We start from the raw sequence: 26741 nt of genomic DNA on the forward strand, positions 1-26741 counted from the left end.
TGCAACAAACTCAAAACCCGATTGCAAGGTTCGCTCGCTTCCAAAAACCAAAACCCAAACCGTCAAGTCATCTTAATCATGAACCGGCGGCCAGTTTGGGGACCCGGTTCTTAAAAAAAATAAAAGGGGTGAAACCAGGCGCGTGGGGGAAACGCATGTCGGAGAGAAGTGAGACAACACGCCACCTTCCGCCGATTAGGCAAAGAAGCATTCGTCTTTGTCTCGACTTCCTCCATTATTGGTCCTTGTTAAACATTTTCTTCTCTTGAGCCCCGTGCCTTCTGCTCCTTTTCTTTTACTTTGTCATAAATATTACTGTTACATGCTTTTATTTTTTAGTATTTTGAGATTTTTATAGACTTTCTTCCTTTTATTTCCGTAAAATCCTTGTAAATAATATATTTCACAATCACTCATATAATCTCGTATTCAAGAGTTAATTTCCAAGGTTTTAAAAATCAACGAGAGCAAGCGACTACGATAGAAAAAGAGGACCATTGACTGATGGGGAAAAATATTGAACTGGCGATTTGTTTTCTACTCTATGTTGTAATGTATTTTGTTTGATAATAACCCTAATGACATTCAAACATATAAGTATACTTTTGTGCTCTACTTGATAAATTTGTAGACTTATTTCCGCATAGTGTGTCACATTGTGCATACTACATATTTGAAGAGACAAGTTACTCAGTGAAACTTATATCCATTGTGTATACAATTTTGTAACACTGTGTGGAAATAAGTCTACAAATTTATCAAGTAGAGCACACAAGTATACTTATATGATAGTGTTTCAAGGCATTGATAGGGAGGTTAGAAACACCATTCACGCCAGGAAGCAGCGGAAGAAATTCAAGTTACTTATGCATTTGTGGCTGAGATAAATCAACTTATTCTTTTGGATTTTTTTTTGTAATTGATCCACTCTGTTTTTTTTCTTTCTTTTTGCCGGATTGGCTCAGATTTTAGATCTTACACCACGTAAAATTTTCAAATCATTAATACGATATTTACATTTTAGCAAAAAGAAAGTATACTTATATGTTACAAGACAATATGGGTTTAGGGCCGTGTTAAATAAAGGACCGTGGGTTTATGTAATTTAGCACAAATAGCTCAAAAGAAAAAGCAATGATTCGACGGCCGCAAAGCGTGGGGAGGAGCCGACTAACCTTTTATTGAAAGTGTTCTTCTTTCACGTGCATAACTCAAACCAAATCTTCTCCTTTTAAAACTTTTATTTTTATTTTTTTGTAATGCGGCTTTTTTTTTTGAAACGTACGTAAAAATATGCATATATAAACCAATTGAGAACTAACGCCTAAATAGTTTTTTTTGTTGTTGTCCAAGATAATGCGGGAAAAGATATGCCTGAAGGATGGCCTCATAAACGATTTACGTACCTACCATAAAGTTTGCAAGTTACTATGACTTTCTGCTTATTTGTGGTGTACCAGAAAGAGTGAACCGGTTACAGCCGGTTCGTCAGGAAACAGAATCCGAAAATGGTTTACGAGCAAGTGGTGCCACGCGCACGAGCGCTGGTGGTGACCTTTGTCATCTGATAAAGAATAAATCAGAGAAAAACATAAAAATTTAAATACTAGAAGAAGGAAACAAAACATACATCATCACAGAGTTTGTTTTTAAGGGAGAGGCAAAAGAAGATCCACAAGAGAGTACAAGAACATATCAGTTAGTGACAGTAGATTGCAGTATCTTCTTCTACATCACAGATTTTATTTTAGATTTTCTGAAAAAGAAAGAAGCATTTATAGGTTTATGGGTTATGTACATTGAAGCTATTGTGCTGGCTTGTTTAGTTAATAACAAAGAGAGAGTTATTGTTTTTTTTAATATATAATCTGTGGGGAGTTAGGGTTTTGATTTGATCAGCTGTGGCAACGACGAGGAGGCATAATCTACCGACGTCGGATTCCGGTGCCTTCACCGACTGGGCGGCTACGATGACGACATCTTCACGCGCCACCGAGGATCTATCTCTTGGCTTTAATGCTGGTCCATCTGTTGTCCACGGTGGTTTAGCCTCAACTTCCGCCGCCGCCGGCGTTCCATCCTGGCCTCTCGGATCCTCCCTCCGTTATGGCCTCCCGTCGTCGCCGGCGGCTGCGGAGATGGGTATGGTCGGTCTAAGAGACGTCTACCTTGTTGCTCCGGCTTACCACCACCAGAACGCCGGAGTTGTATCTGGATCCGACCAGATCAACAGTAATGCAGCGCTCGGCGTTGGAATGATTCCTCTACTCACGGCGGCTCCGCCGCATCAGCAAAACGTGGAGGACACCGACATTAACTTCCTCGGAGACAGCCGGAGATGGCAGAACAATAACAACAGCCACAACCAGACGCAGTATCTTCACTTCAAGAGTGCTCATCAGACAGCGGTGGCGTCTAGCTCGAACAACTCGGGGTCTGGCTCGGCCGCGTCAGGAACCGCCACGTGTCAAGACTGTGGAAACCAGGCGAAGAAAGAGTGTAAGCAGAGGCGGTGCAGGACGTGCTGCAAGAGCCGCGGCTTTGATTGTTCGACTCACGTGAAGAGCACGTGGGTCTCTGCGGCTCGTAGGAGAGAACGGCAGGTCATGCCCACCGCGTCGACGTCCTCGGGGACCAAGAAGCCGAGGATCGTTGGGTCTCAACAACAACAACAAGCCACTTCTCATACTTCAACTTCTAACACGCCTCCTCAGAGTTTCGATACCAGCTCCAGCCGGCAAGGTATGTTTACGTTACATTAACTTGTATGCACATAATCTCTACATAAATTCATATTTGTATATATATATGCATTTAACATTTGTTGATTATCAATTGATCAAGGTTTTTGTTTCAGAATGAGGTAACAAACAACATAACATAGTGTAGATCGGTTAGATATTTTTAATTTTCGGTTTAGGTTATAAGGAACTTGATTTAATTCAACCATTTTAATGTTATAAATAGTTTACATTGTTTATAATCAGTTGTATTGGTGAAAAGTGAATGTTTGATGTTAGTGAACAGTGGTTACAATTATGGTGATAACGAATAATAATGATGTTTTATATGTGCAAGACGGAGGACCAAGAGAAGCTTGGCCGGGGCAGGTTAGGGCCGCGGCTGTGTTCAAGTGTGTGAGAGTCACGGCGGTGGAGGACGGGGACGACGAGTACGCATACCAGGCGGTGGTGAAAATAGGTGGCCATGTCTTTAAAGGCTTCTTGTATGATCAAGGGCTTGAACCGAAAGAAGGTTTTCCTAATATGTCAGACTTGCATTTAGGTGGGGGAGCTGATAACAATAACGGTGTGTCTGTTGCCTCACAGCCTAATCTTGATCCGCCGCCAAATCTCTACGGTGGTGGTGGTTCAGGGGGTTTTTACGGTTAAACTATCTTAACAATTTCCTAATCTTGATGTTTTTCTTTTTCTTTTTGCGAATGGGGTTGGATACAAAAGAATTGTCCATGTGGACGAAGTACTGCTAATGCTACGACAAACATTCTTGGCAGATGCCTTTTTTTTTTACCTTAATTGGTGGAGAAAAGTTGTTATTTAAAAAAATATTATTACGGTCTTTAATTGTTTTGTTTCTATTTCTTCTGATACAAAACAATGCATTTCTCCACGAATTTTAAAGTAATTGTACATGTTAATAATATATGTAGAAAAACTTAAATCTACTTAGCATATATTATTGTAATATCATTTGTCAACTCCATGCTATTGTACTAGTTATTTCAAGTAAAAATCTAGTTGGTATTTACTTCACTGTAACTTTTTATTTGTTTTCTTATCAAAAATTTGGATTTTCTTCCAATCCCAAATTAAATTCTACATCCTTTTTATTATTCAACTTATTCCCCATCCTAATTGTTAGGGCTCAAAAGCTGTTTTTGCTATAAACTGACTCACTGAGCCTATCGCTGCACTTTTCTCGCTGACTTGGATTTAATTACGCAGGAGACTTCGTAATCTTGTGGCTACAACCTAGGCAGGTTGGTGTGCACTGTGTACTGTGTACTGTATATATAGCATATAGGTGTTCGATCACTGACATTTTGATACTTATTCGAATTCAAAATTTATATTTTGAAATATCTGAGCATTACAACGTAGTTCTAGAGACTTTTTTTTTGACAAAGGGCTTAGTTCTACCGACTTCACATTTACATCTTACAAAAACATCTCGTAAGTAAATTTTTTTATAGCAAAAACAACTATGCAGTCTACAAAATTGATATGAGCATGCACCTATTATGCTAAACCATAGATTAACCCCCATCAAATTGTTAAGATCAAAACATCTTTACTCTTGTTTGGATACAAAATGCATTTCAATAGTCATACACGTGTCATTGTAATAGGAAAGAAACCTTCTAATTCTAAAACTTGAATGTGGTTGTTTGATGAAATAAAATACGCTTAATCATGAAGACACTTGGTGAAACCAATTATTGTACTTGAGAGAACTACATTTAAATATATATTTCTAAACTGAATGCGAATTTGAATATTTCGAACCTAAATTAATTCAACGCTCATATATGTTTACGATTTGCTTTATGTACGAATAAAACCAAAATAATAATAATATATTCCTTCAAACACTCCACCATACAAACAAATATTAATATATTCGACTTCGTTGTCGTAGCCTTTATAGGGTTTAGACTTTTTGAACTTTCGAACGCTATATTCGTCCACCCTCGCAAAATAAATAATATCTATCGCAGATCTTTCTATTTAATATATGTATGTCTTTGGGTTACATTTGTATAAAAGTGAAGAGCATGTTTGTTAACCGGTGGAAGATGGATCTTATAAGAACTAAAACCAAATATTTGTGTTCATGCTGCAGACATATATGGTTTCTAGTTGGTGGTCATTGTGGAGTATGGTGAATGATGAACATAATCTCTGTTCGTACAACATCACACATTGGCGATCCATAAGGACCATAACTTAATAACTATAAAGGTTTAAAGATTGTGGAGGACAAGTACTATAAATATATAATTTTACGAAAAGTACGATATTATGTAGCATGCATGTGTGGCATGAAAGTGTAATCATTCAAATCTACAATATGTGACACCGAGTCACCGACTATATATCTAGATAAATATTTATAGAAAGTTACTATAAACTACTCTTATAATTCTGCATTTACCACAATGATAATTTGGAAGCCTTTTTCTACTTAGTACAATCACTACACAAAACAAAGTACAAACATAAGACCAAAGTGCAGTAATTCAGTCAATCATCACACAGACATAGTACAAAACATAGTCACTAATTCAACCACGATGTTTTTGTTGGGGATGAAACCGATTAACATCAGAAAACGAACGAAACATTATTACATAAGAAGTACACTATTTCAGTTAGATCACCAGGCTCGTAAATCATAAAACCGTTAACTGTCTATACAGTCCTTGAAACGATTGCAAGCTTGCGTCAAAGCAGCCCGTGCGATATACAGAAGCCCCAGGTTGTAAGTACCTTTTTTTAAACACTTCCATTGATTAAAAGAAGGATTACAAGGTTGTAACTTGTAAATACACAAGACTATATATATATATATATATATATATTTTTTTTTTACTTTCATTCTGTTTGTAATCAATTAAATACAGTGGCCGAGCCAGCTCGACTTTCTAGAGGGGTCAATTGTATAATAAGCATATAACATATGGGTCAATAGCTAAAATTTGTAACATTTGCTTAGTTTATTAACTTCAAAATATAAAAGTTTTTTCCCCAAAAATCCACATGGGTCATTTGACACCCTTCACAACAAGCTACGTCCACCACTGATTAAATACATAGACATAGCATACCTTTTTTCCCAAATTGAATGTGACAATAAGAAAATGAGAGTGAAATTTGTTGACGACAAAAACCATTTTTCAAGTTATATATCATTCCGACAAAATAAAAGTATATACTATATCATAAAGAGACATGGATAGGTCGTCAGCATCAGGAACGAGTCTATGCCGAAAGGTTTACAAAATGATTTTGTTTGCCAACTGCGAAAACGTTTGCTAATGGCTTTTATTATAATAGCTCTGATGTAAAGATAAGACTATGAAAATGTTTGATAAAAGTGAAAGGCATGTGCAGAGACAACGTGACAATGGGGAGGACAAATGATGCCGAGTAAGTAAATCAAGAGGTGCATGAATTTGGTAATTAAAGAGAGATTCATTCCCCTTCGTACTAAACCAAAATTGGATAATTATAACTTTTTACTTTGTTTAATATTGCTACCATTCAAGAGAATGAATGGTGTGCACTGCGCACATGTTTAAAAAAAGAAGGCATGGGGTGCACCGAAAGATGACCACTTTTACGTCTTATTCTAATCTTTTGGATGAATTTATGATAAGAGACATAAACTTGAGTTTGCTTAAATCATTTTGTTGTGAGAAATAGCTCGTAGTTGATTCGTATACTAAGCAAACATGTGGAAACAGTGGAACACAGGTGTAAGAGCTTTGAAATCAACGTTTTGACTTTGGACAATAAGATTTGGTCTGAAACCATTTAAAAGATTTGGGGACGGTAAAGAGAAGAAGTGTTTTGTTCTACACTACTTGAGAGTTGATACACAAGAACATTTTCTTCCAATAGGGCGTGCGTATACCAAAAACCGAGCAAACACTTGGAGTGTAGGGAACTACATGCAGATACTTTTACACATGATTGTTAGTAATGTTCTGAGGCTGAGAATTTATTGGTAAAGAAGGAAACAATTGTTCTGTGTTTGATCTACTATAAGCCAAAGTTAGTCAAAATGATGTGGAGAATCTTTAAACATTAATGCTTAAGCTTGTATCCATTTGAAATATCAATGATAGCAATAATCTTTTTGGTAGAATTTTGAATTCAGATGATTCCAGTTCTAACCATCAGTCTACATAACAACGCAAAACTTCCACATTATAAAAACTACGCTGTAAACTACAGAGAGAGAGAGAGAACAAGCATCTTTAAAGTCAGGCAACAGTGGTGTTTTCAAGTTCCATTTGTGGAACAGTAGTGTTGATAGCATCTATAATCTCCATCTTCCCTGCACCAATAGCTTCATCCATGGGAGTCCGCTCGTACCTACAAAATAAATCAAAGCTTCAGTTTAGTTCAACCTGATAGACTCTTAAAAGAAAAAAAGAATCTAAGAGACAAACCGGTTCAAAAGACTAAGACTGGCTCCTGCCAAGATCATTTTCTTCACAACCTGCAAGTAGCTTTCCAGTTTAGTTAAGCCTGAAACAAAACTTCTTTCAAAAGTGAGTGATGGTACTTGATATATACCTCGATATGGCCATTCAAACAAGCCCAATGCAGAGGAGCATTGTTCTCCTCGTTCAGAGCGTTAATATCCTGCTTACCAAAAACAAAAAAGAAGCATTTTTAGAATAAATGAACATCTCAAAAACTATTTGGTGTTATGATGATTCTTACCACTCCTTGACTGATGAGATACTCCACTATACTCATATGTCCATTCGCCGCGGCCATATGAAGCGCTGTAAAATAGAATCGAAAACATGAAACATAACCAATGTCCCAAGATAAATATATAACATCACACAAATGTAAAGGCTGTGTGTGTTTAAATGATCAAAGCAATGGCATTTACAGAAGAAGGAGCTAGTAAGTAATTGGAGTAAAGTGAAGAACTTTTTTTTTTAATTAGAAAGTTGGCAAACCTGTTCGGCCTTGGGAGTCGCGAGAGTTAAGAGAGACACCATCAAAGGCCAAGCTTTTGAGATCATCTATATCATTGTATCTAGCTGCCTATCACACAATAAACTCAATTATTTGCGAATAATGTTCTCAAGGGATGGATTTAAAGGAACAGAGGACAGCAGACCTCGAGCAAGTCGTCAATTTTCTCAGCTTCCACGACCGTTTCTGCTCCCATCTTCTCCACCGGACACAATCTAATTTTCAACTCCGAGGGCTTTCAGTCTAGAGGTTTAGGGTTATTGTCCGATATTGAATTTTAAACAAAAAAAAAATGTTTTTTTCTGGACAAACAGTAAGGCCCAATGAACATGGGCTCGCAGTAACCCAAGCCCAATTCGTTTAAACCCAATAAAGATGTTATAATGATAAAGATTAATGGGAGCGATACACGTGTCCAACACGTGGGAGATAAAGACGTGTTGACGGAAACCTAACGTCACTGCACCTCCTCCTGCAAACGCCTGCGAGATCTCCAAAATAAAAAAATCGTTAAATTTAACACCGCTAGGTTAAAGTGGGGCCCAAAGTGGGGGGTTCTTGTCTCTGATCTACAATCTCCTTGGTCGGTTACTGCGGAGGATCCCGACCACTCTTCTCTATTGTTTTTTTAGCTGTCCGAACCATGAGTTCCTCCTTGATCCAGATCGTTGATGATCTGAACCAAGCTGAATTTTTGTCTCCTGGAGATCAGGTTTTGTCTTAATCTCTCCTGAATTTTAGCTGTTTTCCTTTTTTGAATTGATTCATATTCGTTTTGAGCTTTGAATGAATAATCTTTACGGACGATGTATATGATCTGAACCACCCTTATTAGTAGTTCAGAAGGTTGATTCAAGCTGTTGTCTGTATGTTAGGATGGAAAGAAGGCTGAACTAGTGAGCAGTGAGCTGAGTTTCGGGAACCATGGCGGGTGTTGTGCAATATGCTTGGATACTATACCTCTTCAAGAAACTGCTATGGTTAAAGGCTGTGAACATGCTTACTGGTATGTTTGCTTGATTGATTCCATTTTTGGTTAATCCAGATTTGATTAATCACTGATGTTCTTATATTGGTACAATACGATACCGAGTGAGTTATTCTTTGTGGTCAGATCAGTTTAGTGGGCTTTGGTGTTTGCTTCATTTTATCCCAAAAAAAAGCCTTTTATTACGTTTTGGTTCTTTCATATGATTCTGTGTGCAGATAAAGTGTTGTTTGATTAGTATTGAATTAGGACTAACATAGAGATTCTCTTTTCGTTTCTTAAGAGGGGTATGATTCATGTCTATCTATATGTATATATAGTGTGACGTGCATCCTCCGCTGGGCAAGTTACAAAGAGATACACACCTGCCCACAGTGTAAGCATCCATTTGATTTTCTCAATGTTCACCGCGCTCTTGACGGCAGGTAAACATCTTCCTTCTTCATTTGCATTGCTAACTCCATTTGCTTGACTATCTTTATCTATGTTTCTTCCTTTGAAACTTACTCTGTCTGTTATATTTAACTGCAGCGTGGAAGATTTTATGTTCGAGGAGAGCGTATGCCTCCTTCTGAGAGCATCCTGGTTTAAGCCACTTGAAGCAGTGGAGCGGGTCTCATACCATGACATTGACAATTACGATTTCGACATTCCACCTGAGTACGAGGAGGAGGAAGATGATGATGATGACCTTGACGAGTTTTTGCACGGTTCAAGTCTTCGTTTAGGAAACAGGAGGTGGGGTGACAATGGTTTTGTCAGATCAGGCCGCCAAGAAGCAAGGCCGGCACAGCATAAGCACCGAGGTGGTGGTGGCCAAGCTTCTTCTGCCTCTGAATCCTCCAGCTCTTCTTCTTCCTCACGTGAGCCAAAGGAGAAGAAGACTAGTAGCAGTGCCGCAACGGGAAGGCGTGCCAAGAGGGCAATGAAGCGTGAAGCTGCAAACAAAGCTGCGGAAGCAGTAGCAGCTGCAAAGCACGAGGCTCTTTTGGTTAGGTTGGGAAGGAAGTGAGCGAGTGTTGTTGTATCTCTGTAATTAAATCAACCAACCCCAAAATCAACTGACCGTATAGCAAAGTAGAATCTAATAATGTTTGAGCGACAAAACATTGTTAGTTTATTGAATTTTACAAACTTTCTTGATCATTGCCTCATTGGTGGTGAGTGAGACATATTATATAGGTTATGATGTGAAAATTGATCAATATGGAATGAGGATTTAAGTAGTGATTGTAATGATGATAATGAAGAGTGGGTTTTGGTGGGGGCTGCATTGACTTTGGCCAATTTTTAGGTGGTGCAGGCTGCAATCCAAAGCAATATCAAGGCTACATTCTTTATAGTATATAACTGATTCACAAAAAAGCAAAGACATCTCGATCCTTTACCAACCCCATTAAGACCATTGGAATGATTAGTTCATGTCAACTTTGTTGACCAATATAAATTGTTCTTGTTCTTGCTGTGAGTGAAATACTGAAATTGATATGTTTTGATAATGATCATGTTTGTCTCATCATAATCTACTTTTTTATCTTGAAATTGATATGTTTTGTTTCATTTTCTTCACCAACTAACTATATTACTCTTCTATTCAATGCTCCTGAATTTCCTCAAAGCAAAAGCTCCCCTTGCTTCACTAACACTTCTCTCTCTACCTCTATCTCTTCTCAAAACTTTCCTTCGAGGTCATGCTACTGTTCAGCCTCACTTTAAACGTTACCTCTCATTATCTATAGATTTTTCTTGATGATCTTGTGAAGAAACAAACCAGCCATTTCTTTGGTCATCTCTGTCCTTTTTCTCCTATGGAATCTCTGAAACAAGCTTCTTCGTCTAGGTTCTGCTACCATCAAGGCTTCTCAGGAGTTCTCCAAGTGTTTGTTCACAACGCAAGAAACATCCACAACATCTGCATCTACGACAACCAAGACGTCTACGCCAAGTTCTCTCTCACATACAACCCTGACGACACCATCTCCACCAGAATCGTCCACAGAGCTGGCAAGAACCCAGAGTTCAACCAGAAGCTTATGATCAATGTGAACCAGGTCGATGCTGCCGTTCTCAAATGTGAGATCTGGATGATGAGCAGAGCCAGACATTACATGGAAGATCAGCTTCTTGGATTCGCGCTCGTCCCAGTCTCAGACATCATAGGTCAAGACAGTGTCACTCAAGACTATAGTCTCTCTTCCACTGATCTCTTCCATTCACCTGCTGGTACCGTGAGGCTCACGCTTTCCATTGTCAACCCTTCTCTTGTTGCTACTTCATCCAACCCCAAGGTTAACACTTCGATTTCCTCCGAGGTTGTGTTGCTTAGCCCACAGGTTTCTGAAACTGTGGATTACACGAGGATTGAGTTCCCTGACATCAATGTTGTTAACGAGAACAAACAGATGGTTACAGAGTACTTCAATGGAATGGGTGTCAGGTCTGGAACAGCTTCTTTTCTCTGTCTCGGCTCAACACATTTGCCTGAAACTGACGTAACAATGGTGAGCTTGGAAGACAAAGAGCTTCAGAGGAATGGAAGTTTTATGGCTTCTTCTTCAACAACAACAAGCTTAAGCGACGACAAGAACACAGCAGATTCAAACGAGAACCGGGAGGTGGCAAAAGTATTAAGAACAAGCAAAGAAGAGGAAGGAGAAGAGAAGATGAATGTGGAAACAGAAGAAACATCGATGCAGAAACAGATAGCAGAGATGTATATGAGAAGTATGCAACAGTTCACTGAGTCTTTAGCAAAGATGAAGCTTCCCATGGATCACAACAACAATAACAACAACACTGAAACTCAGATTCAGAATCGGAATAATAATAATGATAACGGCACTGAGAAGAAAAAAGAAGGCTCTCGTGTCTTTTACGGAAGCAGAGCCTTCTTTTAATGGAATCAAGAACTCATTTGCAAATAAGTGTTTTTGTGACATTTTAGCTTCTTTGGTAATCGATCTCTCTATGTTACATTCACATGATATTCCTGTAACCGAGTTCCAATATTTTAGTAGAAAAATCTCAACAGAACATTGTACTCAAAATAAGAAGGATAAATCTCTAACTGTAGCCTGTAGGGTAACAAACAAACAATATATATTCTTGGTATTGATCTAAAACGTGTACTAGTACTTGCCGCTTTTATAATCTAAATCACAATCAGTTTCACTTCTCTTACCAGGTATACAGCTGATCCCTCACACAGCCCCGTGCTTCACCCGTGAATCATTCCGATGCCATCGCCAGAAAACGCCAATAGCTTCCTTTTTTATCTAACGTAATGAGCTATGACAAATCACGGCCTTGCAAGACAGATCATCATCAATGAGCCACAACTTCAATTCTTCAAGCTTTGTCCGAATGACATTGGAATCAACCTCAGGTGACCAATAGACTACCGGTTTGCCATCTCCCAACGATTGATTAACGCTGTTGGCATTGTTATTCTCTGCAATACTCATCGTCTCTACTGTCTTAATCATCTTGCCCTTTCGCTCCACTAGCTCTTTCACTAGATGAATAAAATCTAGATTCTTCGTTGCTGAGGATATAATACTATTCAGAAGCTCATTACTCCATAACTTTTGAGAGACCGGTGAAGATTGAACAATCAATACCCCAGAGCTTTCCCCAATGTAGAAGTCGTATTCTGATCTGACTCTGTCGAGGAGTGGACTTTTATCCACCAGAAGCGCATTACTTGAAAACACCCATGTGCTGTAACCAAGTTCTAAGCATTTCTTAACAACGTAAGCATTCCCCATAGCCTCCTTCGCTGAGTTTGAGTAAGAACTTTTGCTTTTCACCAACTTGTCGAGAAACATATCCGCGTCAATCACAGGGTGTCCTCTTCTCGAAAGATCATAGAACAGCTCAGAGCTAGGGCCAATAAAAACGTGGTTTCGAGTACCAATCTTCTCGAAATGGCATAGTAAGTTCCTGATGAACATCTTGTCTGCATCAAATAGACTGACCAGAACGACGGTTTTCTCTCTCTGCACAGAAGGAAGAATGGTGCCAAGCTCATTCAGGCTCTTAACAACTCTACCGGGAACAACTTCACTGAAACAGTAATCGTACCACTTAAGGTTGCTCAAGGGCTGGAGTTTCAGAAAATCAGAACTGATGGTGCTTTTATTCAGTAGCTGCGAGTCTGGCCCAGCGGTTTTTCCGTAGTTAACACCAGCATCCCTGTGAGAGACACTCAACGCCCTCTCATTTGGGAACTTGGTGTAGATGTTAAAATAGCCACGGGAATGAATAAACTTTATGAACCAAGGCGTCCATATTCTTTCTCCCAGCCTCTTGTACCATCCATTCGTCACCTAAGAAAACATCGCAGATAAACAAATGTCACCAAACGTGGAATGTATAAATAGTGAAAGCCATGAGGAAGACAGTCGTTACCATGCCATCAAGGAAAGGCTTCTTGTCCTTTGATTTATGCTCGTCATACCATAGTCTGAACTCTTTCCACGGTTTGGGAAAGAGAAGCTGCCCCCAAGTTCCCACCAACTGGTATAAGAAAACATTCGTTTTGGGATCCACATGAAGTTTATTCCCATGCTTACCTGCATTTAACCACTACATCAATTAGTCACCATCTCAGACAAAACAGACAAACACTAAGCCATGAGCACATGAATCCTACTTCTCTATAATCCACACTTGCCTAGAAACATATAAGAAGAACCATGTTACTCCCATCAACTTCTTTTTCTACTCTATCTGAACTATTCAACTGACTTAACTACAATGGTATACCAAAGACACGAACTTTATCAATGTATATGTTACCTGGAACGAACCTTGGTCTCTGAAGGGAAGCTCCATAGACAGAAGGATCGTAATTAGAACGATCATAGTAGTAATTACGAATCACGCTCTCCAGAAACCCATAGTAAAGCGGAGAAACCTCAACATCGTCTTCAACAACAAACGCAAACTCGTGATCCGAGCTCGGCCACCACGCCTCCAGCCACTGCCCTTGCAATCCAGCGTTCCCGGTCCGATAGTGAACCAGCTTCTCCCCGAATCTCCACTCGAACTTATCCACGAAATCCAAGATCTCCTTCGCGTTACTCAAGCGATCTCCAACGGATTTAGAATCAGGCGACGAGAGTGAGAAGTGATCGATGTAGACGTGGAGGTGAATGCGTTGGGAGTTGCCTGCGAGGCCGTAATCGGCGGCGGAGAGGGAGAGGAGGCAGCGGGAGAGGGAGTGGAGGCGGTTAAAGGTGAGGACTTTGATGAGGAAAGTGAAAGGCGGGAGGGCGTTGTTGTGGTTTAGCTGGAGAGTGGCGTCGCGTTGGGAGACGGAGTGTGTGGTCTCGGAGAGGAGGATGAGGAGGATGATTACGGAGATGCAGAAGAGGAAGAGGAGGAGAGGGAGTAGGTTCTTCTTCGGTTGGGTGAATGCCATCGTCGCCATGGAGAGATCACACACACAACAGGTTAGGTTTCCTCTCAATTGAGAGAAGGAAGAAAGAAAGCTTTAGCAAAAAAAAAAAAGTGAAAGCATTATGCAAAGGTGAATGTATTTTATTTTGAGTTTTAATTTAATGAGATACTGACTGTTAAAATGAAATGCAATTCATATATTTATATGTTGGGAGGAATTTAGAACAAATCATTTGTAAGATTTATATGGGAGATAGATTTTGATTTTTGTTTAATCAGTGGAATGGCTGTTGTATAAATCTCTAAAGTCTGAACACAACGGAATGGTTGTTGAATGCGTTATTTGTTTTTTCTTAGAATGTGTGTGTTTGCACGAAGAGTGACGCCAATCCTAAACTCTCCCTCTCTCGTATGGTGGAGTGTTGATAGTAACATTAATCATTTCCAATGGTCCCTCATTTTGAGGGAAAATATCAAAATATGTAGGAAATTTTTTTCCAATTGTGCATCATTTTGAGGGAAAAGATTTTCTTCATATTTTGATGTTTTATTTCATTATGTGTAAAGATTTTTTATTTATAAATTAGTCTTTAAATTTTATGTAATTTTGTTTTATATAAACTTATTTTGAGGAGAAAAATGAAGGCAGTTATTGGAGATGCCCTAGTATGAAAATTGTGCTGGAATAGATGAAGGATATGAATAAAATGTATATTTACAAATGAAATATATTGAAATGGAATCAGGTTGTCTTTCCTATTATAAACCATGTTTGGTAGACTCCATTAGAATATCTAATCCGCCAAGATAATAACGTTTAGCCTAAATTGGAAGAATATAGAAGAGGAACAAGAAACTAACTGGAAATTACAAACTAGAACTAGAAAAAAACAGTAGACAGAAACTGATAGGAAAAAGAAAACAAAGAAGCAATGATTCAAGTCAGGTGAGTTGTTGGCTGGGTCACATGGGACGCAGGGGTCGGGGTCATGACTTAATGTGCATTGATTCCCCCTTTCTGATATTTACAGTTATGAGTTATGTCGCCCCTTAATCAGATCCATTAGTTAAATCAAACAAAGTTAGTAAGACATACTTATTAAGTAGTCATTTTTCATTGGCGCATTCAACACCATATGAGCAATGTGATATGCTGGCGTGAAAAATGAACTCTTGTGTGAAAACGTTATCATCTCTCACACACGTTGAATACTTTGATATCAGTTACTACTGTTTGAATATTGGCATATTCTTTTCGAGGCACACATTTCTAATGCAACATCGCAAGAGAGATACTCATAAATTGAGCCACTGACAAACTCCTTCCAGGCGTGTCCAAAGATGGTGACCAATTATATATCACCAATTATATATCACCGGTTTGACCATCTCCGAACATTGGTTTACGCCTTTGGCCTTGGTGTTCTCTGCAATACCCATAATCTCTACCTTCTTAATATTCTCTCACTAAATGAATAAAATCTTGACTTAGTTTTGGCAGTGGATTATTCCTTACAAAGGATACGATACTAGGCTGAAGCTCATTGCTCCATAGCTGTTGAGCACTCGCTAGAGCCTCCGTCGATGAGCTAGGGGTAGCATTACGATTTAATTATTCATCTCAACATATATATAGAACAATAAACTATGTACTAGTCAAAACTCATAAAAGAAAAGGAGGAGATGTTGGATCTAGGTCACATGGGACGCAATGGTGATTCATGTGCTTTGTTTCTTTTTTTAATTACACACCTCACTTTGTTGCTATCCGGGTCCGATCCACAAGCTCTACAAGACAAACCCATTATTGTTTTTGTAGTCCTGTACTTTCTTACATTTAAAGATTACAGTTATAATGCCGATCGATTACTTAGATTATTACACATTATAAAAATTACAAGACAATTTCAAAGCTGATAATTATGAATTGTGAAGATTTATATCTGATTACACCATCTTGAATGTCTTATGAAATTGAAAATCTCATATAAGTATTTTTCCTTAATCTGAACAATTCGTCTTTTCTTAAACTAGTAACTCAAATCTATTGATGCAAAAAACTTAATGATTTTTTACGTAACTGATTATAACATTTCAGGTTATCGTGACTTGTTTTCAAAGATAAAGAGTAAACATGATTGCTTCTTAAAAGTCTTAATTATTGAAAAGCGAAACCATATGAAATATAACTGTAGTGTTATGCAAGCATGGACAAAGTCGACAAAATTTTACATTTTCTTTTGACCAAAACTTACATGATACAAGAAAAATTTAGTATATATGATCTACCAAAATTAAATTCATCAACATTTTAGTAAATGTGTAATCAAATATTTTACATTGTGTTTACTGTTAACCGGACTAATCTTCTTTTGTATGTTAGACCAACGTGTCCAATCGTAAATTACTAGAGAGATTTTTACATTTCGTGACGTGTGACACTGATAGTGGGAGAACCGACAATCACAATCCAATTATAAACAAGTGGTCCCTACACATATGTATATCTCACCCGACGCCCTACCTGCAACGTTGATTTCTTACCATCCGACGGCATCCAGCCGCTCAGAGATAGATCTAATCACAGCCGTTGGATTAACTTACCTTTTCCCACTTCTTACTCTTCCGATAAATAAATCCACCATCTCTTCACTCCCCCCCCCCCCCTCTCACTCACTAGATCGAGCCCACCGTGATCGTCTCCGATCTCGCCGCGAGTCTCTGCATCTTCGTAACCGTAAGTTACTCTCTCATTTACTCTTTTAAGTCTCTGTATGTATTGATCACACTCTCTTTACGCTAATGAAATTGAGCGGATAAACAACCTCCTACTCACTCTAGTACTGTGATCGAATCCTCTTTCTCCAGATCTGTATCCGCGTTTTCGTCTTAACTTCAATTTGATTCCCACAATTCACTTGAAAACGTATCGTCGTTAGAGTTCCGTGAAGAATTTGAATTCGGTTTGAGTGATCTTGGTTTTATTTGTTTGGATCTGATTGATCTCGGATCGCGAGATCTAGTTGTTGATTGACATTCGATACTATCTGATACGGATGTAATGTTGATTTGTAATCGAGATTCTTGTTTGTGCATTTGCTTTCAGATCAATCGAAAATGAGAGAGATCCTTCACATTCAAGGTGGTCAATGTGGGAACCAGATCGGTTCCAAGTTCTGGGAAGTTGTTTGTGACGAGCACGGGATTGATCCCACTGGTCGTTACACTGGCAACTCCGATCTGCAGCTGGAGCGGGTCAATGTTTACTATAACGAGGCGTCGTGTGGAAGATACGTACCCCGCGCTATTCTCATGGATCTTGAGCCTGGTACCATGGACAGCGTCAGAACTGGACCTTATGGTCAGATCTTCAGGCCTGACAACTTTGTTTTCGGGCAATCTGGTGCTGGAAACAACTGGGCTAAAGGGCATTACACTGAAGGAGCCGAGCTTATTGATGCTGTGCTCGATGTTGTGCGTAAGGAGGCTGAGAATTGTGACTGTCTTCAGGGTATGTTAACTCTACATTTATGTTTTTGGATTGTGATTTTAAACGTTTTTTTAATTGAAGTGATATGTGTGATTTGGATTTATCAGGTTTCCAAGTATGTCACTCGCTTGGTGGAGGCACTGGGTCTGGAATGGGAACGTTGTTGATATCTAAGATAAGGGAAGAGTATCCTGATCGTATGATGCTTACTTTCTCTGTCTTCCCATCACCTAAGGTCTCGGACACGGTGGTTGAACCGTACAATGCGACACTTTCAGTTCATCAGCTGGTTGAAAATGCTGATGAGTGTATGGTTTTGGATAATGAAGCTCTTTATGACATCTGTTTTAGAACTCTGAAGCTTACCACTCCTAGCTGTAAGTATCTTCCATGTTCTTTTCACTAATCCTTACAACCATGAATATTGTCGTTTGTTATCTGTTTGCTGATGTCTTGTGATGGTTTGACTGCAACAGTTGGTGATCTGAATCATCTGATCTCTGCAACCATGAGTGGAGTTACATGCTGTCTTAGGTTCCCTGGTCAGCTCAACTCTGATCTGAGGAAGCTTGCAGTGAACCTCATCCCTTTCCCTCGTCTCCACTTTTTCATGGTCGGTTTCGCTCCTCTCACCTCTCGTGGCTCCCAGCAGTACCGCGCACTCACCGTCCCTGAGCTCACCCAACAGATGTGGGATTCAAAGAACATGATGTGTGCCGCAGACCCGCGTCACGGACGATACTTGACTGCCTCAGCAATGTTCCGTGGCAAAATGAGCACAAAAGAAGTGGACGAACAGATGATAAACGTGCAGAACAAGAACTCATCCTACTTTGTGGAATGGATACCGAACAACGTGAAGTCAAGCGTCTGTGACATAGCGCCTCGAGGCCTCTCGATGGCCTCAACCTTTATTGGGAACTCCACATCGATCCAAGAGATGTTTAGGAGGGTGAGTGAGCAGTTCACAGCCATGTTCAGGAGGAAAGCTTTCTTGCATTGGTACACAGGTGAAGGGATGGACGAGATGGAGTTTACAGAAGCCGAGAGCAACATGAACGATCTGGTCTCAGAGTATCAGCAATACCAAGACGCAACCGCAGATGAAGAAGGAGAGTATGAAGAAGAGGAGGAGGAAGAAGTGGAGTATCAAGACTGAAAATGCAGCTGAGACTAGCGTTTTTTTTAAATAAAATCACCATATCATGTTCTTTTATCCCTGCCCTTAGTTGTTGTTGAGTTTGTTTATGTACTTGTTGTTGTGATTGTCTTGTGTGTAAAAGTGAGGTTGGAGCTCGATATTGTTTATTTTGTTGTGGTGTTATTAATGAAGTCTATTGTGTGTGTGTGTGTTTTATGCTCTTGCTGCTTAAAATAATTCGTTCGTAGAAGAATATGTATCTGAACATTTCCCAAAGGAAGAAGAAAAAAAGACTTCAGGATCATTGTCTTTACAGACTCCATATGTGTTGAAACCAATTGGCTTTTAGTGTTTGGTATAAACAAAGATTAGCTCCTCGTGGTTCAGTATGATTACTGCAAACTTCAATTGCAATCTTCAACAATTTGTGTGTTAATTGTTACTTTGTTATACATACTAGTCAATCATTTAATTTGCTAATTAAAAGCAGATTAAAATGAAAAGGTTGGTCTTGCAAATATTTTAATATTAAATTTTTAGTGAAAATTTTACAAAGCCTGCTCCGAAAGAGAGGCAGTACATAAGAAGAAGATTCAGATTTAAGAGAGAGAGAGAGAATCGGAGGAGAAGAGGAAGCAATGGACGAGCAAGAGTTTCGTAGCATCCTCCAACTCTTCCCCGTCGTACGCTCTCGCGACCACCGCGTAATTCTCTCTTCCCTTTTTTCTCCTTTGTTGATTGTTGCTGCTGCTGCTGCTGTCGATTTATTTGATATGAATCTGCTGAAAACCCTAGTTTCCGTTTTTTGTTTTCTTTCAAAGGGCTATTACTAGCAACTCGGTGTTCATCATGAATCTGTCTGTTAATGGTTTGGTAAATTGATAGACTACTCTAATTGATGCGACTACACCTCCAATCTTAAAATTGGTCTTATGCAGAAACGTCTCTATTAATCATTAGTTACTGATTGTGTTGGTTTCTGATACCATTTGAGATTTGGGTTTTGGTTTCAGGTTGATTTGGATTCTTCAGATTCAAATCAATCAACTTCACAGTCAGTTGTTGAGCGAGAGGTACACTTTGGGCTCTTTTTTACTTCTTCTTTATTTGCTGATGATATATATTTTATATATGCTTGAAGTGTGATGAAACTTGGAATCACTTAAAGCAGGTAAGTGTTGGTGAGCCCAAAGACTTGAAAGATTGCAGGACTGATCAAGGTATTCATCTTTGTCCCCCTACCTTGGTCCTTGGGATTTTTTTTACTAACTAGGTGTACTTGTAGCTCCTTAGGAATATGTGGCTGAATCGGTTCCAGAGAGATAGCTAAGATATATTGTGTTTCCTTTCATTAAATAGAAACAATCATGTGTCTAAAAAAATCTTTTGGATCAAGAAGATTGCATGATGAATGTAGTTGCCTATTTGTCAGATTTTGTTGTGTGTTTCAAGATGAAGTTGACAATTGGGAAATTTTTCTCAGAAATCTGAATTCTGACATTTGGATCCAATTATACAAGTTTTCGTTTTTTTTTTGTAATTTTGTTGTGCTATGTATTTGCCTTAGGTAGATTATGATACGGTTTTCATGTGATATGACCGATGAAATGAAGCATCCATGCTCTCCGTTTAGCCAAAGCTGAAATCTAAACTTATTCATTGCATTTGCCGAACACATAGCTGGCATCTTGATGCTACATAATTTTTCTCTTAAAGAAGCATGCAGTTTTATGAATAGATTGTTATACATGTGCATGATCCTTTATCCTGATTTGTTTGACTTCTTTTGATAGATACATTTACATTCTGGGATAAACTCAGAGCGGCTGCTGCCAAGAAGGTAATTATCACCAGCGACTTTGTTCAAAAGTTTTTTCCATTGTTATCGCATTTGATGGGAAAGTAGACTTGTTCATTCTTGACTTGTGAACTTAGATACTTCCACTGAAAGAAATTATTTTTGTTTCTTTTTTTCCATTCGAGATGTTAAAGTTTCAAAATGAACATCACACTGTTGCAGGTTGGTGAGGTTGAAGCAGAAAGGTTTTGCAAGGCTTTCGAGAAACTCCACAAGAAACTTGTATGTGTCCCTCACTCACACCTTAGCTTCTAAAGACGTTTATTGCATGTCGGTACTCATGCCGGTGACATTTTTCTTTAATCTCATGTGTCTCGGTCCATTGCAGGTGTATGAAGAGTTGGATCCTGAGACTGCAAAGCGATACTTACTAAACTCTTAAAACTCCATGTCTTCATTATAATATGCAACCAAAGGTTTGAGATTATGTGGAAATACTTCGACTCTCTTTTTACTTATTGATTATAGTAATTATGTATGAGTGGTCAACAATACATTCTCTTCCCGTGTTCATGTAATGATGATTCTCATCTTATATGGTAGAAAAAATTATGTTTGAGACATGATTAATCAGGATCTTTTATTAATTTAGTATATATATATTTAACATCATTAGTTTTATATATCTATGATTGCTAATTTCTCGTTTTTGATTTCTGATTATGGCTGTGGAAAATATATTTCCTGTCCCTACTTCATCTCTAATTTTCAACGAAAATGTAATCAGATTTGTTTTTTCTTTGTCTTTATTTTCCCGGTCCTATCTTATTCCGACAGTTCTCAGTCTGCTTCTTACATATTGACAATGTCAAGTAAAATCATCCGCGGTAAATAAAATTACTGTATACTACCAAACTTTTCTCAGGTTAAATCTCTAAGCATTGTAGTTTCTGTTGCAGATGAAGTTCACATTTTGTATGTTTACAATCATACCTGACTTAAACCTTATGTTAATCAGTGCATTACAAGGGTTTTCCATATTAAAATAGTTGTCTTTTATACAGCATCTCGATAAGTCATATGGTGAACAAACCAATTGTAGTTTAATATTGCAGCAGCATGACACAGCCTATCTTTCACATCAAACTCTGTAAAAGACTAGCTTTATCTTAATTTCAATTGAACAATGATGTTCATTCTTTTCTTTTCTTTTCTTTGGCATCAACAATGATGCTCATTTCACCATCATCGTCATAATATTCGTACCACACAAAATCTCCACCAGCTTCATACTCTTTCCAAAGGAAAAATAAGACAATCATGCTTAATATTAATAAACTAAGAACACACTCATCTTAATTATCATATGAAGATGCATTATCTACTATTTTTCAAAGACTCTTGTTCAACACTCTTAATATCTCTTACTTCCACATAGAACATACGTTACAAGTCATGGCCGATCACGTATGATGTAATGTATAGCAGAGTAAGATAAAAGTAAATAAATATGTTTTTTTTTCTTTCACAAATATGTTTTATTCAGACAAAATTTCACAAAACTTATTAAAGAAAATAATTATCTATTGTGCAAAGGATTTGGACCTGTGAAGACCCTTCTCTTGTTATCTTCAAAATAAATTCCACCACCTTCACTAGTATATCTCGATCCTCTTGACGCATCTCTGGAACTGCGATCATGAAGGTTAGGATCCAAAACTCGAGGTTTTTTCAAGCTTGCATGAGTTGAGTGGTGAGGAATATCAAGAGAGGACGACGATGAAGCTTTAGCGTAAAGAAACAGAAACAAAAGAAGAAGGATGATGAAGGCAACAGTAGTGATGTGTTTCCGAGATTTTCTTCTGTAGTAGTAACTTCCCATGTTCTCGAAAATTTCAAGGTATACAGAGTTTCTCTATGTAGCTATAAGAGATGGGGTTTAGAATTGATTTTCAGAAGATATAAGAGGGGATAATAGTTGAAAGATCTGAACTAGATCTCTTATATTCCCTGTGAAAGTCTCACTTAGAATGAGAAGAGAGGAATGAAAGTGATGGAAGAAAAGCTAGGGGGCTTTTAACCTATGACTTGCTCTGAAAGTTTGTTGCTCTCCCTTTCTTTTTTTCCCCTTCATATATCACTTTATAAGAACAATTAAAGAGAAGAAAATAAGAGGTTTTGTAAGTATCATTATATTTTCTTGACTAAGCTTTTGTTAAATGATGTCCAGAGGTATTAGCTGGATTAATTAGTTAGTGGTGTTATTACTTATTGGAGTGGTTAATTTAGAGAGTAATGAAGGTGTCAAAAAGCATGTAGGTAAGAGTAATTAAGTGAAGGGTCAAAGAAGCAAGAAATAGAAAAGGGGGGCCAAAAAAGGGAATTGGAGTGATGATTCTAGGACTTAGCTTTCTTTGAGGAAAATGATGTTGTCTGTCTTCACTACCTTTTTCCTCATTCCTCACCCACATTGACACTCACACACATGAAAAAAATCAGATTCCACTTATATGTCCCCTATTATTTATCATTTTTTGTTTCCATTTTGTCTTTCTAGAGTATTAACTTTTCGTTAGTTTGTTTTTATTGGGAATTAAGAGGAAAGAACTGTATCCCAAATGGATATGAGATCTCCAGTATCATCTACCTTCAATGTTTGTCAGGAAATACCGTAGATTAATTTGATGGGAGATACCTGAAGATAGCATGTTGTTAGAGGTCTCGTAGACTTACAGTTAAATCTTTATCACTTATAATAATTGGAAAAGTTATCTTGCCTCTATTTAAAAACAAGATTTTAATTTCTATAAAAATCATATAGTTTATCATATCACATTGAGAATTCAGTGTGATTGAGAGTAAAATACAAGTGTGTAGTTATATTTTATTTTAGATTTGAAGTGTGAGTTGTAATCAGTACAAATATGATATCAAAGTCCAAATATTTTAAAATACCTGTAAATATCAAATCTCGCTAACTTTAAGTTTAGTTGTAGTAAGTCTTAAACATGAGAAAGATGTATTAAGAAGTCCCACATCAAAAAATAAATAAATTGATAGTAATATATGAATGAATGATAATCTTTCATTCTTGAATTTTTTTTTTTTAGTATAAACTAAGAACATTACTAATATATATCTTAGAAATTAGTGAGTGTCTTGCCACAAAATATATATCTTATTATATATGTAGAAATTAAGGAAATTGGTTATTTTTGAGTGCTATTTTTGATCATTTTATTTTTTATAATTATTTTTGTGACAAAATTTTTAAAAAGTCTATTTAAGAGAATTGTCTTTATTTTTTCGATTTTACGAGATTAGAAAATGTTTTTTTAGTAGAACAAGTAGTACAGTATTTTGTTATCAGCTTAAGCTTCTATATTTGGGCCGTACACAAGTCGCGTGAAGCCCACGGGGAACCCACATTAAAAACAGCAACAGAAAAAAAAAAAAATAAAAAGACAGGAACCATGGGAACTGTTTTTCCCGATTGGTTAAGAAACAGAAACTCTTGTTGTCTGTCTGGTCTCAAACCCTAAAGTACTCTTCTCGGCTCTCTCCCTTGATCTCTGTCCCCTTTCTCCTCCAATCACTTCCTTTTTAATCAAATTTGCGCGGGAAATCTAGTTCCCAAGAAACCAACCAACCAACCTTTTCTCTCCGTTTGAGCTCTGGATACAGAGCCCCGTAGCTAGATTTGATTTCTCCAACGAGATCTGGGCTTTGTCTAAAACGTGTATGTCGCCTTCTTTCTCTTTCTGCTTCATCTCTCAATTGTATCTGAGCTTTGTCTTTGTTCTGTTTTCAAATCCCTATCCTCGATCATTCTCGTGTTCCGGAATTTTTGAGCTGCTTTTTATCGACTCTTAAATGTATTAATATTATTTTTTTGATAAAAAATGTATTAATATTATTATTATTATTATTGAGAACTTTCGTATAGAAGTAAAGATAGAAAGAAACTTTCTTGTTGACTAGGTGATACCAAAAAATTCATGGACTTGATTCATTCTCTTTACCAATACAATACTTTTCCAATGTCTAAGGTTTTGTTTCCAAGAGAGTTTTGATAGCTAATTCAGATATTTTGTTAGCTCTAAGTTTTGTCGAGTCTCCAACAACTTGGATCACTATGCAATATGAGAGCTGGTGATTAGCTAGAGTTATCATTTTTATTTTTTAGTATTTTCATTTGTTTGAGCTTCAAATTGTTAGTTTATGCACTAAGAGTTTCTTTGTAATTTTTCGTTTCGTATTGCCAGTGATCATGCAAAAGCAATCCAGAGCGTGATAAAGAAGATGGAACCTGAACGTACCAAATTTGGAGGTAAGCTTGGTTTCAAATTTGGAGCTCATTTTCCTCTCTTTGGATCATCTTCGTGGTTAATGTTCTGCTGGTTGGTATAAGTGCAGGTCCTAAAGAGCTGTGTGGTGCCGTGGATCTTCTATCCCAATACAAACTATCGCAGCATCATGAATTCTTTTGCAAAAAATCACTTTCCGCGTCTCTATCAGATTCCCACTATCTTCATAACGTGGTGGGGGACACAGAGATCAGAAAGGGAGAAGGGATGCAGTTAGATCAGCTTGTTCAGAACATGTCACAGACCCGGGAGACTAATAGTACCCGCATTCAACCTTTTGAGATGGATGAGCTTATGGAGGCTTTCCAACTCAGTGATACGACTCCTGTTGAATTGCCTCTCGTAAGAATCTGCTCTCAGGTCCTATGGAGATGTTTAGGTACTAGAATATGAACATCAGTGATACGACTCCTGTTTTCTTTCTTTCAGGAAGAGAAGGGAGCTCCTACAATACCACCCAAGTCAAAAAGTGAGTCGAAGGATAAGGACAGGAAACATAAGAAACACAAGGACAGGAGTAAGGACAAAGATAGAGAGCATAAGAAGCACAAACACAGGCATAGAGACAGAAGTAAGGATAAAGACAAGGACCGAGACAGAAAAAAGGAGAAAAATGGACACCACGATTCGGGTGAACACTCTAAGAAACATCATGATAAGGTAAGACTTGTTTGTTTCATGTATATTTTTTTGATTGCGTGATCCTATGGAAATCACATGGAGTTACTGATATTTCAGAAAAGGAAACACGATGGGGATGAAGATCTAAATGACATTCATAGGCACAAGAAAAACAAGGTAATGCTAGTGCAGGGGGACTAAGTATTATTATGTCGTTAGTAAATTAATTGATTCGGCTTTCTATTTATCTCGTTGCAGCATAAGAGCTCAAAGCTGGATGAGATGGGTGCAATAAGGGTTGGTGGCTAGATTGGCAGACATTCTCAATTCTATATTCTGCAAATCCAGTAGGTGTCACGGAGGAGGTTTAGAAATCACTTTTCAACTCACTGTAGACTATATATTAGGTAAGCATCTCTGTACTATACCGTCCTGTCTCTCTTTGTTTAGTTAGCTTGGCGCTTTCTTGGCTATCCATTCTTTCATTTCAGTACAACTCATTTTGGTATTCCAGGATCCTTCATAGAAATATATATCTGTCATCATAATCCTTACACTGTTTCCATAATCTCTTTTTAGGAGGGAGTGGTTTGTCGTTACAAATTTTGGTGTACTCATGTTTCTGGTGTTCTTTACGTTACTGAAGTAGAATTAACACATCGTTTCCTAGGGAACATACACGTGTCTTAAATTTCAAGTTGTGCTGGTTTTGACTTTTGAACAAGTGGACTTTGTAGGTTAAAATCTCAAATTGGTGAATTCATTCCTTGAAGAAGAAGAAAGGGGAAGAAGAAGCAAAATTCGTATCACGCAATTGATTTGGTGGCAGCTTTGTAACATTTTGGTCTTGGTGGTGTTTTCTTTTTCCATATATTTTCTGTCTATAAAAATCACAATGTTTACTCTATTCATGTAAAATAATTTGTTATCCAGTTAGTGTTGTTGAAAAATGAACTGTTAGTGCAATTGGTGTTCCAATTTATCTGTATGCCACAATATATAGCTTACTTGTAAAAGTTGATCAAACTATCGGGTTGACTATTTTCTCAAAAGTTGTTTCAATGGAACAATTGCTGACGCGCTTGTCTACCAAGAGGGAGGTTTTTGAGCTTCTCCTTCAAGGAACACCCTCCCACAATCTCTGCAAGCACAAAGGCTGATCTTAAAACCAGCTCATGTCCTAATGCTCCC

At 37.9% G+C, this 26741-nt stretch overlaps 9 protein-coding genes across 17 annotated transcripts; 6 read left to right on the forward strand and 3 right to left on the reverse strand.

Moving 5' to 3' along the window:
• The first annotated feature begins 1608 nt into the window (after positions 1-1608).
• On the forward strand, positions 1609-3685 carry LOC103846647 (protein LATERAL ROOT PRIMORDIUM 1). Its single transcript, XM_009123610.3, has 2 exons — positions 1609-2742; positions 3079-3685. Exons 1-2 carry the CDS (start codon positions 1971-1973, stop codon positions 3390-3392), a joined length of 1086 nt encoding a protein of 361 aa, XP_009121858.1. The 5' UTR covers positions 1609-1970; the 3' UTR covers positions 3393-3685.
• Positions 3686-6822: 3137 nt separating this feature from the next.
• Positions 6823-8106, reverse strand: LOC103846648 (ankyrin repeat-containing protein P16F5.05c). The gene is made up of 6 exons (XM_009123611.3): positions 7888-8106; positions 7724-7811; positions 7476-7540; positions 7326-7394; positions 7199-7248; positions 6823-7121 (listed from the first exon to the last, which is right to left on the reverse strand). The coding sequence occupies exons 1-6, from the start codon at positions 7936-7938 to the stop codon at positions 7010-7012; spliced, it is 435 nt and encodes a 144-aa protein (XP_009121859.1). The 5' UTR covers positions 7939-8106; the 3' UTR covers positions 6823-7009.
• An 85-nt stretch (positions 8107-8191) lies between these two features.
• Positions 8192-9902, forward strand: LOC103846649. 2 transcript variants are annotated; one of them, XM_009123612.3, is made up of 4 exons: positions 8192-8454; positions 8618-8748; positions 9051-9155; positions 9262-9902. In XM_009123612.3, exons 1-4 carry the CDS (start codon positions 8386-8388, stop codon positions 9740-9742), a joined length of 786 nt encoding a protein of 261 aa, XP_009121860.1. In that variant the 5' UTR covers positions 8192-8385; the 3' UTR covers positions 9743-9902. The 2 variants fall into 2 exon arrangements, with proteins under 2 accessions (XP_009121860.1, XP_033137889.1); XM_033281998.1 differs by having other exon boundaries at positions 8342-8454; positions 9014-9155; positions 9262-9876.
• A 252-nt stretch (positions 9903-10154) lies between these two features.
• Positions 10155-11763, forward strand: LOC103846651 (vacuolar protein sorting-associated protein 13-like protein). Its single transcript, XM_009123614.3, has one exon. The coding sequence runs from the start codon at positions 10539-10541 to the stop codon at positions 11625-11627; it is 1089 nt and encodes a 362-aa protein (XP_009121862.1). The 5' UTR covers positions 10155-10538; the 3' UTR covers positions 11628-11763.
• Positions 11745-16604, reverse strand: LOC103846650. The gene is made up of 3 exons (XM_009123613.3): positions 13531-16604; positions 13141-13304; positions 11745-13058 (listed from the first exon to the last, which is right to left on the reverse strand). Exons 1-3 carry the CDS (start codon positions 14162-14164, stop codon positions 12006-12008), a joined length of 1851 nt encoding a protein of 616 aa, XP_009121861.1. The 5' UTR covers positions 14165-16604; the 3' UTR covers positions 11745-12005.
• Positions 16605-16752: 148 nt separating this feature from the next.
• Positions 16753-18984, forward strand: LOC103846653 (tubulin beta-6 chain). The gene is made up of 4 exons (XM_009123615.3): positions 16753-16870; positions 17240-17644; positions 17731-18000; positions 18100-18984. The coding sequence occupies exons 2-4, from the start codon at positions 17251-17253 to the stop codon at positions 18780-18782; spliced, it is 1347 nt and encodes a 448-aa protein (XP_009121863.1). The 5' UTR covers positions 16753-16870; positions 17240-17250; the 3' UTR covers positions 18783-18984.
• Positions 18985-19226: 242 nt separating this feature from the next.
• On the forward strand, positions 19227-21231 carry LOC103846654. Of its 6 annotated transcripts, none has more exons than XM_033282001.1 (7): positions 19323-19468; positions 19586-19637; positions 19778-19837; positions 19933-19984; positions 20558-20604; positions 20785-20844; positions 20951-21231. In XM_033282001.1, the coding sequence occupies exons 2-7, from the start codon at positions 19614-19616 to the stop codon at positions 21002-21004; spliced, it is 297 nt and encodes a 98-aa protein (XP_033137892.1). In that variant the 5' UTR covers positions 19323-19468; positions 19586-19613; the 3' UTR covers positions 21005-21231. The 6 variants fall into 6 exon arrangements, with proteins under 6 accessions (XP_009121864.1, XP_009121865.1, XP_009121866.1 ...); XM_033282000.1 differs by having other exon boundaries at positions 19324-19468; positions 19906-19984; XM_033282002.1 differs by having other exon boundaries at positions 19325-19468; positions 19936-19984.
• A 641-nt stretch (positions 21232-21872) lies between these two features.
• On the reverse strand, positions 21873-23715 carry LOC103846656 (CLAVATA3/ESR (CLE)-related protein 22). The gene has a single exon (XM_009123619.3). It carries the CDS (start codon positions 22442-22444, stop codon positions 22142-22144), a length of 303 nt encoding a protein of 100 aa, XP_009121867.1. The 5' UTR covers positions 22445-23715; the 3' UTR covers positions 21873-22141.
• Positions 23716-24047: 332 nt separating this feature from the next.
• LOC103846657 (mediator of RNA polymerase II transcription subunit 19a) lies at positions 24048-26579 on the forward strand. Of its 3 annotated transcripts, none has more exons than XR_004452407.1 (7): positions 24048-24301; positions 24828-24892; positions 24979-25271; positions 25359-25589; positions 25668-25727; positions 25809-25957; positions 26276-26579. XR_004452407.1 is itself a non-coding variant. In XM_009123620.3 (6 exons), the coding sequence occupies exons 2-6, from the start codon at positions 24865-24867 to the stop codon at positions 25857-25859; spliced, it is 663 nt and encodes a 220-aa protein (XP_009121868.1). In that variant the 5' UTR covers positions 24048-24301; positions 24828-24864; the 3' UTR covers positions 25860-26579. The 3 variants fall into 3 exon arrangements, 1 of the variants encoding a protein (XP_009121868.1); XR_628700.3 differs by having other exon boundaries at positions 26288-26577; XM_009123620.3 differs by having other exon boundaries at positions 25809-26579.
• The last annotated feature ends 162 nt before the right edge of the window (positions 26580-26741 follow it).

Source organism: Brassica rapa, chromosome A10, assembly GCF_000309985.2.
Source record: "Brassica rapa cultivar Chiifu-401-42 chromosome A10, CAAS_Brap_v3.01, whole genome shotgun sequence".
Classification (NCBI taxonomy): domain Eukaryota; kingdom Viridiplantae; phylum Streptophyta; class Magnoliopsida; order Brassicales; family Brassicaceae; genus Brassica; species Brassica rapa.

What these genes read in the sequence shown, in the direction of transcription:
- LOC103846653 (XM_009123615.3), top strand. Translation starts at nt 17,251, where the DNA reads ATGAGAGAGATCCTTCACATTCAAGGTGGTCAATGTGGGAACCAGATC. An exon ending in GAATTGTGACTGTCTTCAGG is followed by an intron (nt 17,645 to 17,730) that starts GTATGTTAACTC and finishes TGGATTTATCAG; the next exon opens with GTTTCCAAGTATGTCACTCG. An exon ending in GAAGCTTACCACTCCTAGCT is followed by an intron (nt 18,001 to 18,099) that starts GTAAGTATCTTC and finishes TGACTGCAACAG; the next exon opens with TTGGTGATCTGAATCATCTG.
- LOC103846649 (XM_009123612.3), top strand. Translation starts at nt 8,386, where the DNA reads ATGAGTTCCTCCTTGATCCAGATCGTTGATGATCTGAACCAAGCTGAA. An exon ending in TTTTGTCTCCTGGAGATCAG is followed by an intron (nt 8,455 to 8,617) that starts GTTTTGTCTTAA and finishes TCTGTATGTTAG; the next exon opens with GATGGAAAGAAGGCTGAACT. An exon ending in GGCTGTGAACATGCTTACTG is followed by an intron (nt 8,749 to 9,050) that starts GTATGTTTGCTT and finishes ATGTATATATAG; the next exon opens with TGTGACGTGCATCCTCCGCT.
- LOC103846657 (XM_009123620.3), top strand. Translation starts at nt 24,865, where the DNA reads ATGGAACCTGAACGTACCAAATTTGGAG. An exon ending in TGAACGTACCAAATTTGGAG is followed by an intron (nt 24,893 to 24,978) that starts GTAAGCTTGGTT and finishes GTATAAGTGCAG; the next exon opens with GTCCTAAAGAGCTGTGTGGT. An exon ending in CTCCTGTTGAATTGCCTCTC is followed by an intron (nt 25,272 to 25,358) that starts GTAAGAATCTGC and finishes TCTTTCTTTCAG; the next exon opens with GAAGAGAAGGGAGCTCCTAC.
- LOC103846648 (XM_009123611.3), bottom strand. Translation starts at nt 7,938, where the DNA reads ATGGGAGCAGAAACGGTCGTGGAAGCTGAGAAAATTGACGACTTGCTC. An exon ending in ATCTCATCAGTCAAGGAGTG is followed by an intron (nt 7,395 to 7,475) that starts GTAAGAATCATC and finishes TTTGGTAAGCAG; the next exon opens with GATATTAACGCTCTGAACGA. An exon ending in GTTTGAATGGCCATATCGAG is followed by an intron (nt 7,249 to 7,325) that starts GTATATATCAAG and finishes AGCTACTTGCAG; the next exon opens with GTTGTGAAGAAAATGATCTT.
- LOC103846656 (XM_009123619.3), bottom strand. Translation starts at nt 22,444, where the DNA reads ATGGGAAGTTACTACTACAGAAGAAAATCTCGGAAACACATCACTACT.
- LOC103846647 (XM_009123610.3), top strand. Translation starts at nt 1,971, where the DNA reads ATGACGACATCTTCACGCGCCACCGAGGATCTATCTCTTGGCTTTAAT. An exon ending in TACCAGCTCCAGCCGGCAAG is followed by an intron (nt 2,743 to 3,078) that starts GTATGTTTACGT and finishes TATATGTGCAAG; the next exon opens with ACGGAGGACCAAGAGAAGCT.
- LOC103846651 (XM_009123614.3), top strand. Translation starts at nt 10,539, where the DNA reads ATGGAATCTCTGAAACAAGCTTCTTCGTCTAGGTTCTGCTACCATCAA.
- LOC103846654 (XM_009123616.2), top strand. Translation starts at nt 19,403, where the DNA reads ATGGACGAGCAAGAGTTTCGTAGCATCCTCCAACTCTTCCCCGTCGTA. An exon ending in TACGCTCTCGCGACCACCGC is followed by an intron (nt 19,469 to 19,777) that starts GTAATTCTCTCT and finishes TTTTGGTTTCAG; the next exon opens with GTTGATTTGGATTCTTCAGA. An exon ending in GAGCGGCTGCTGCCAAGAAG is followed by an intron (nt 20,605 to 20,784) that starts GTAATTATCACC and finishes ACACTGTTGCAG; the next exon opens with GTTGGTGAGGTTGAAGCAGA.
- LOC103846650 (XM_009123613.3), bottom strand. Translation starts at nt 14,164, where the DNA reads ATGGCGACGATGGCATTCACCCAACCGAAGAAGAACCTACTCCCTCTC. An exon ending in GAGACCAAGGTTCGTTCCAG is followed by an intron (nt 13,305 to 13,530) that starts GTAACATATACA and finishes GGTTAAATGCAG; the next exon opens with GTAAGCATGGGAATAAACTT. An exon ending in AGCCTTTCCTTGATGGCATG is followed by an intron (nt 13,059 to 13,140) that starts GTAACGACTGTC and finishes ATGTTTTCTTAG; the next exon opens with GTGACGAATGGATGGTACAA.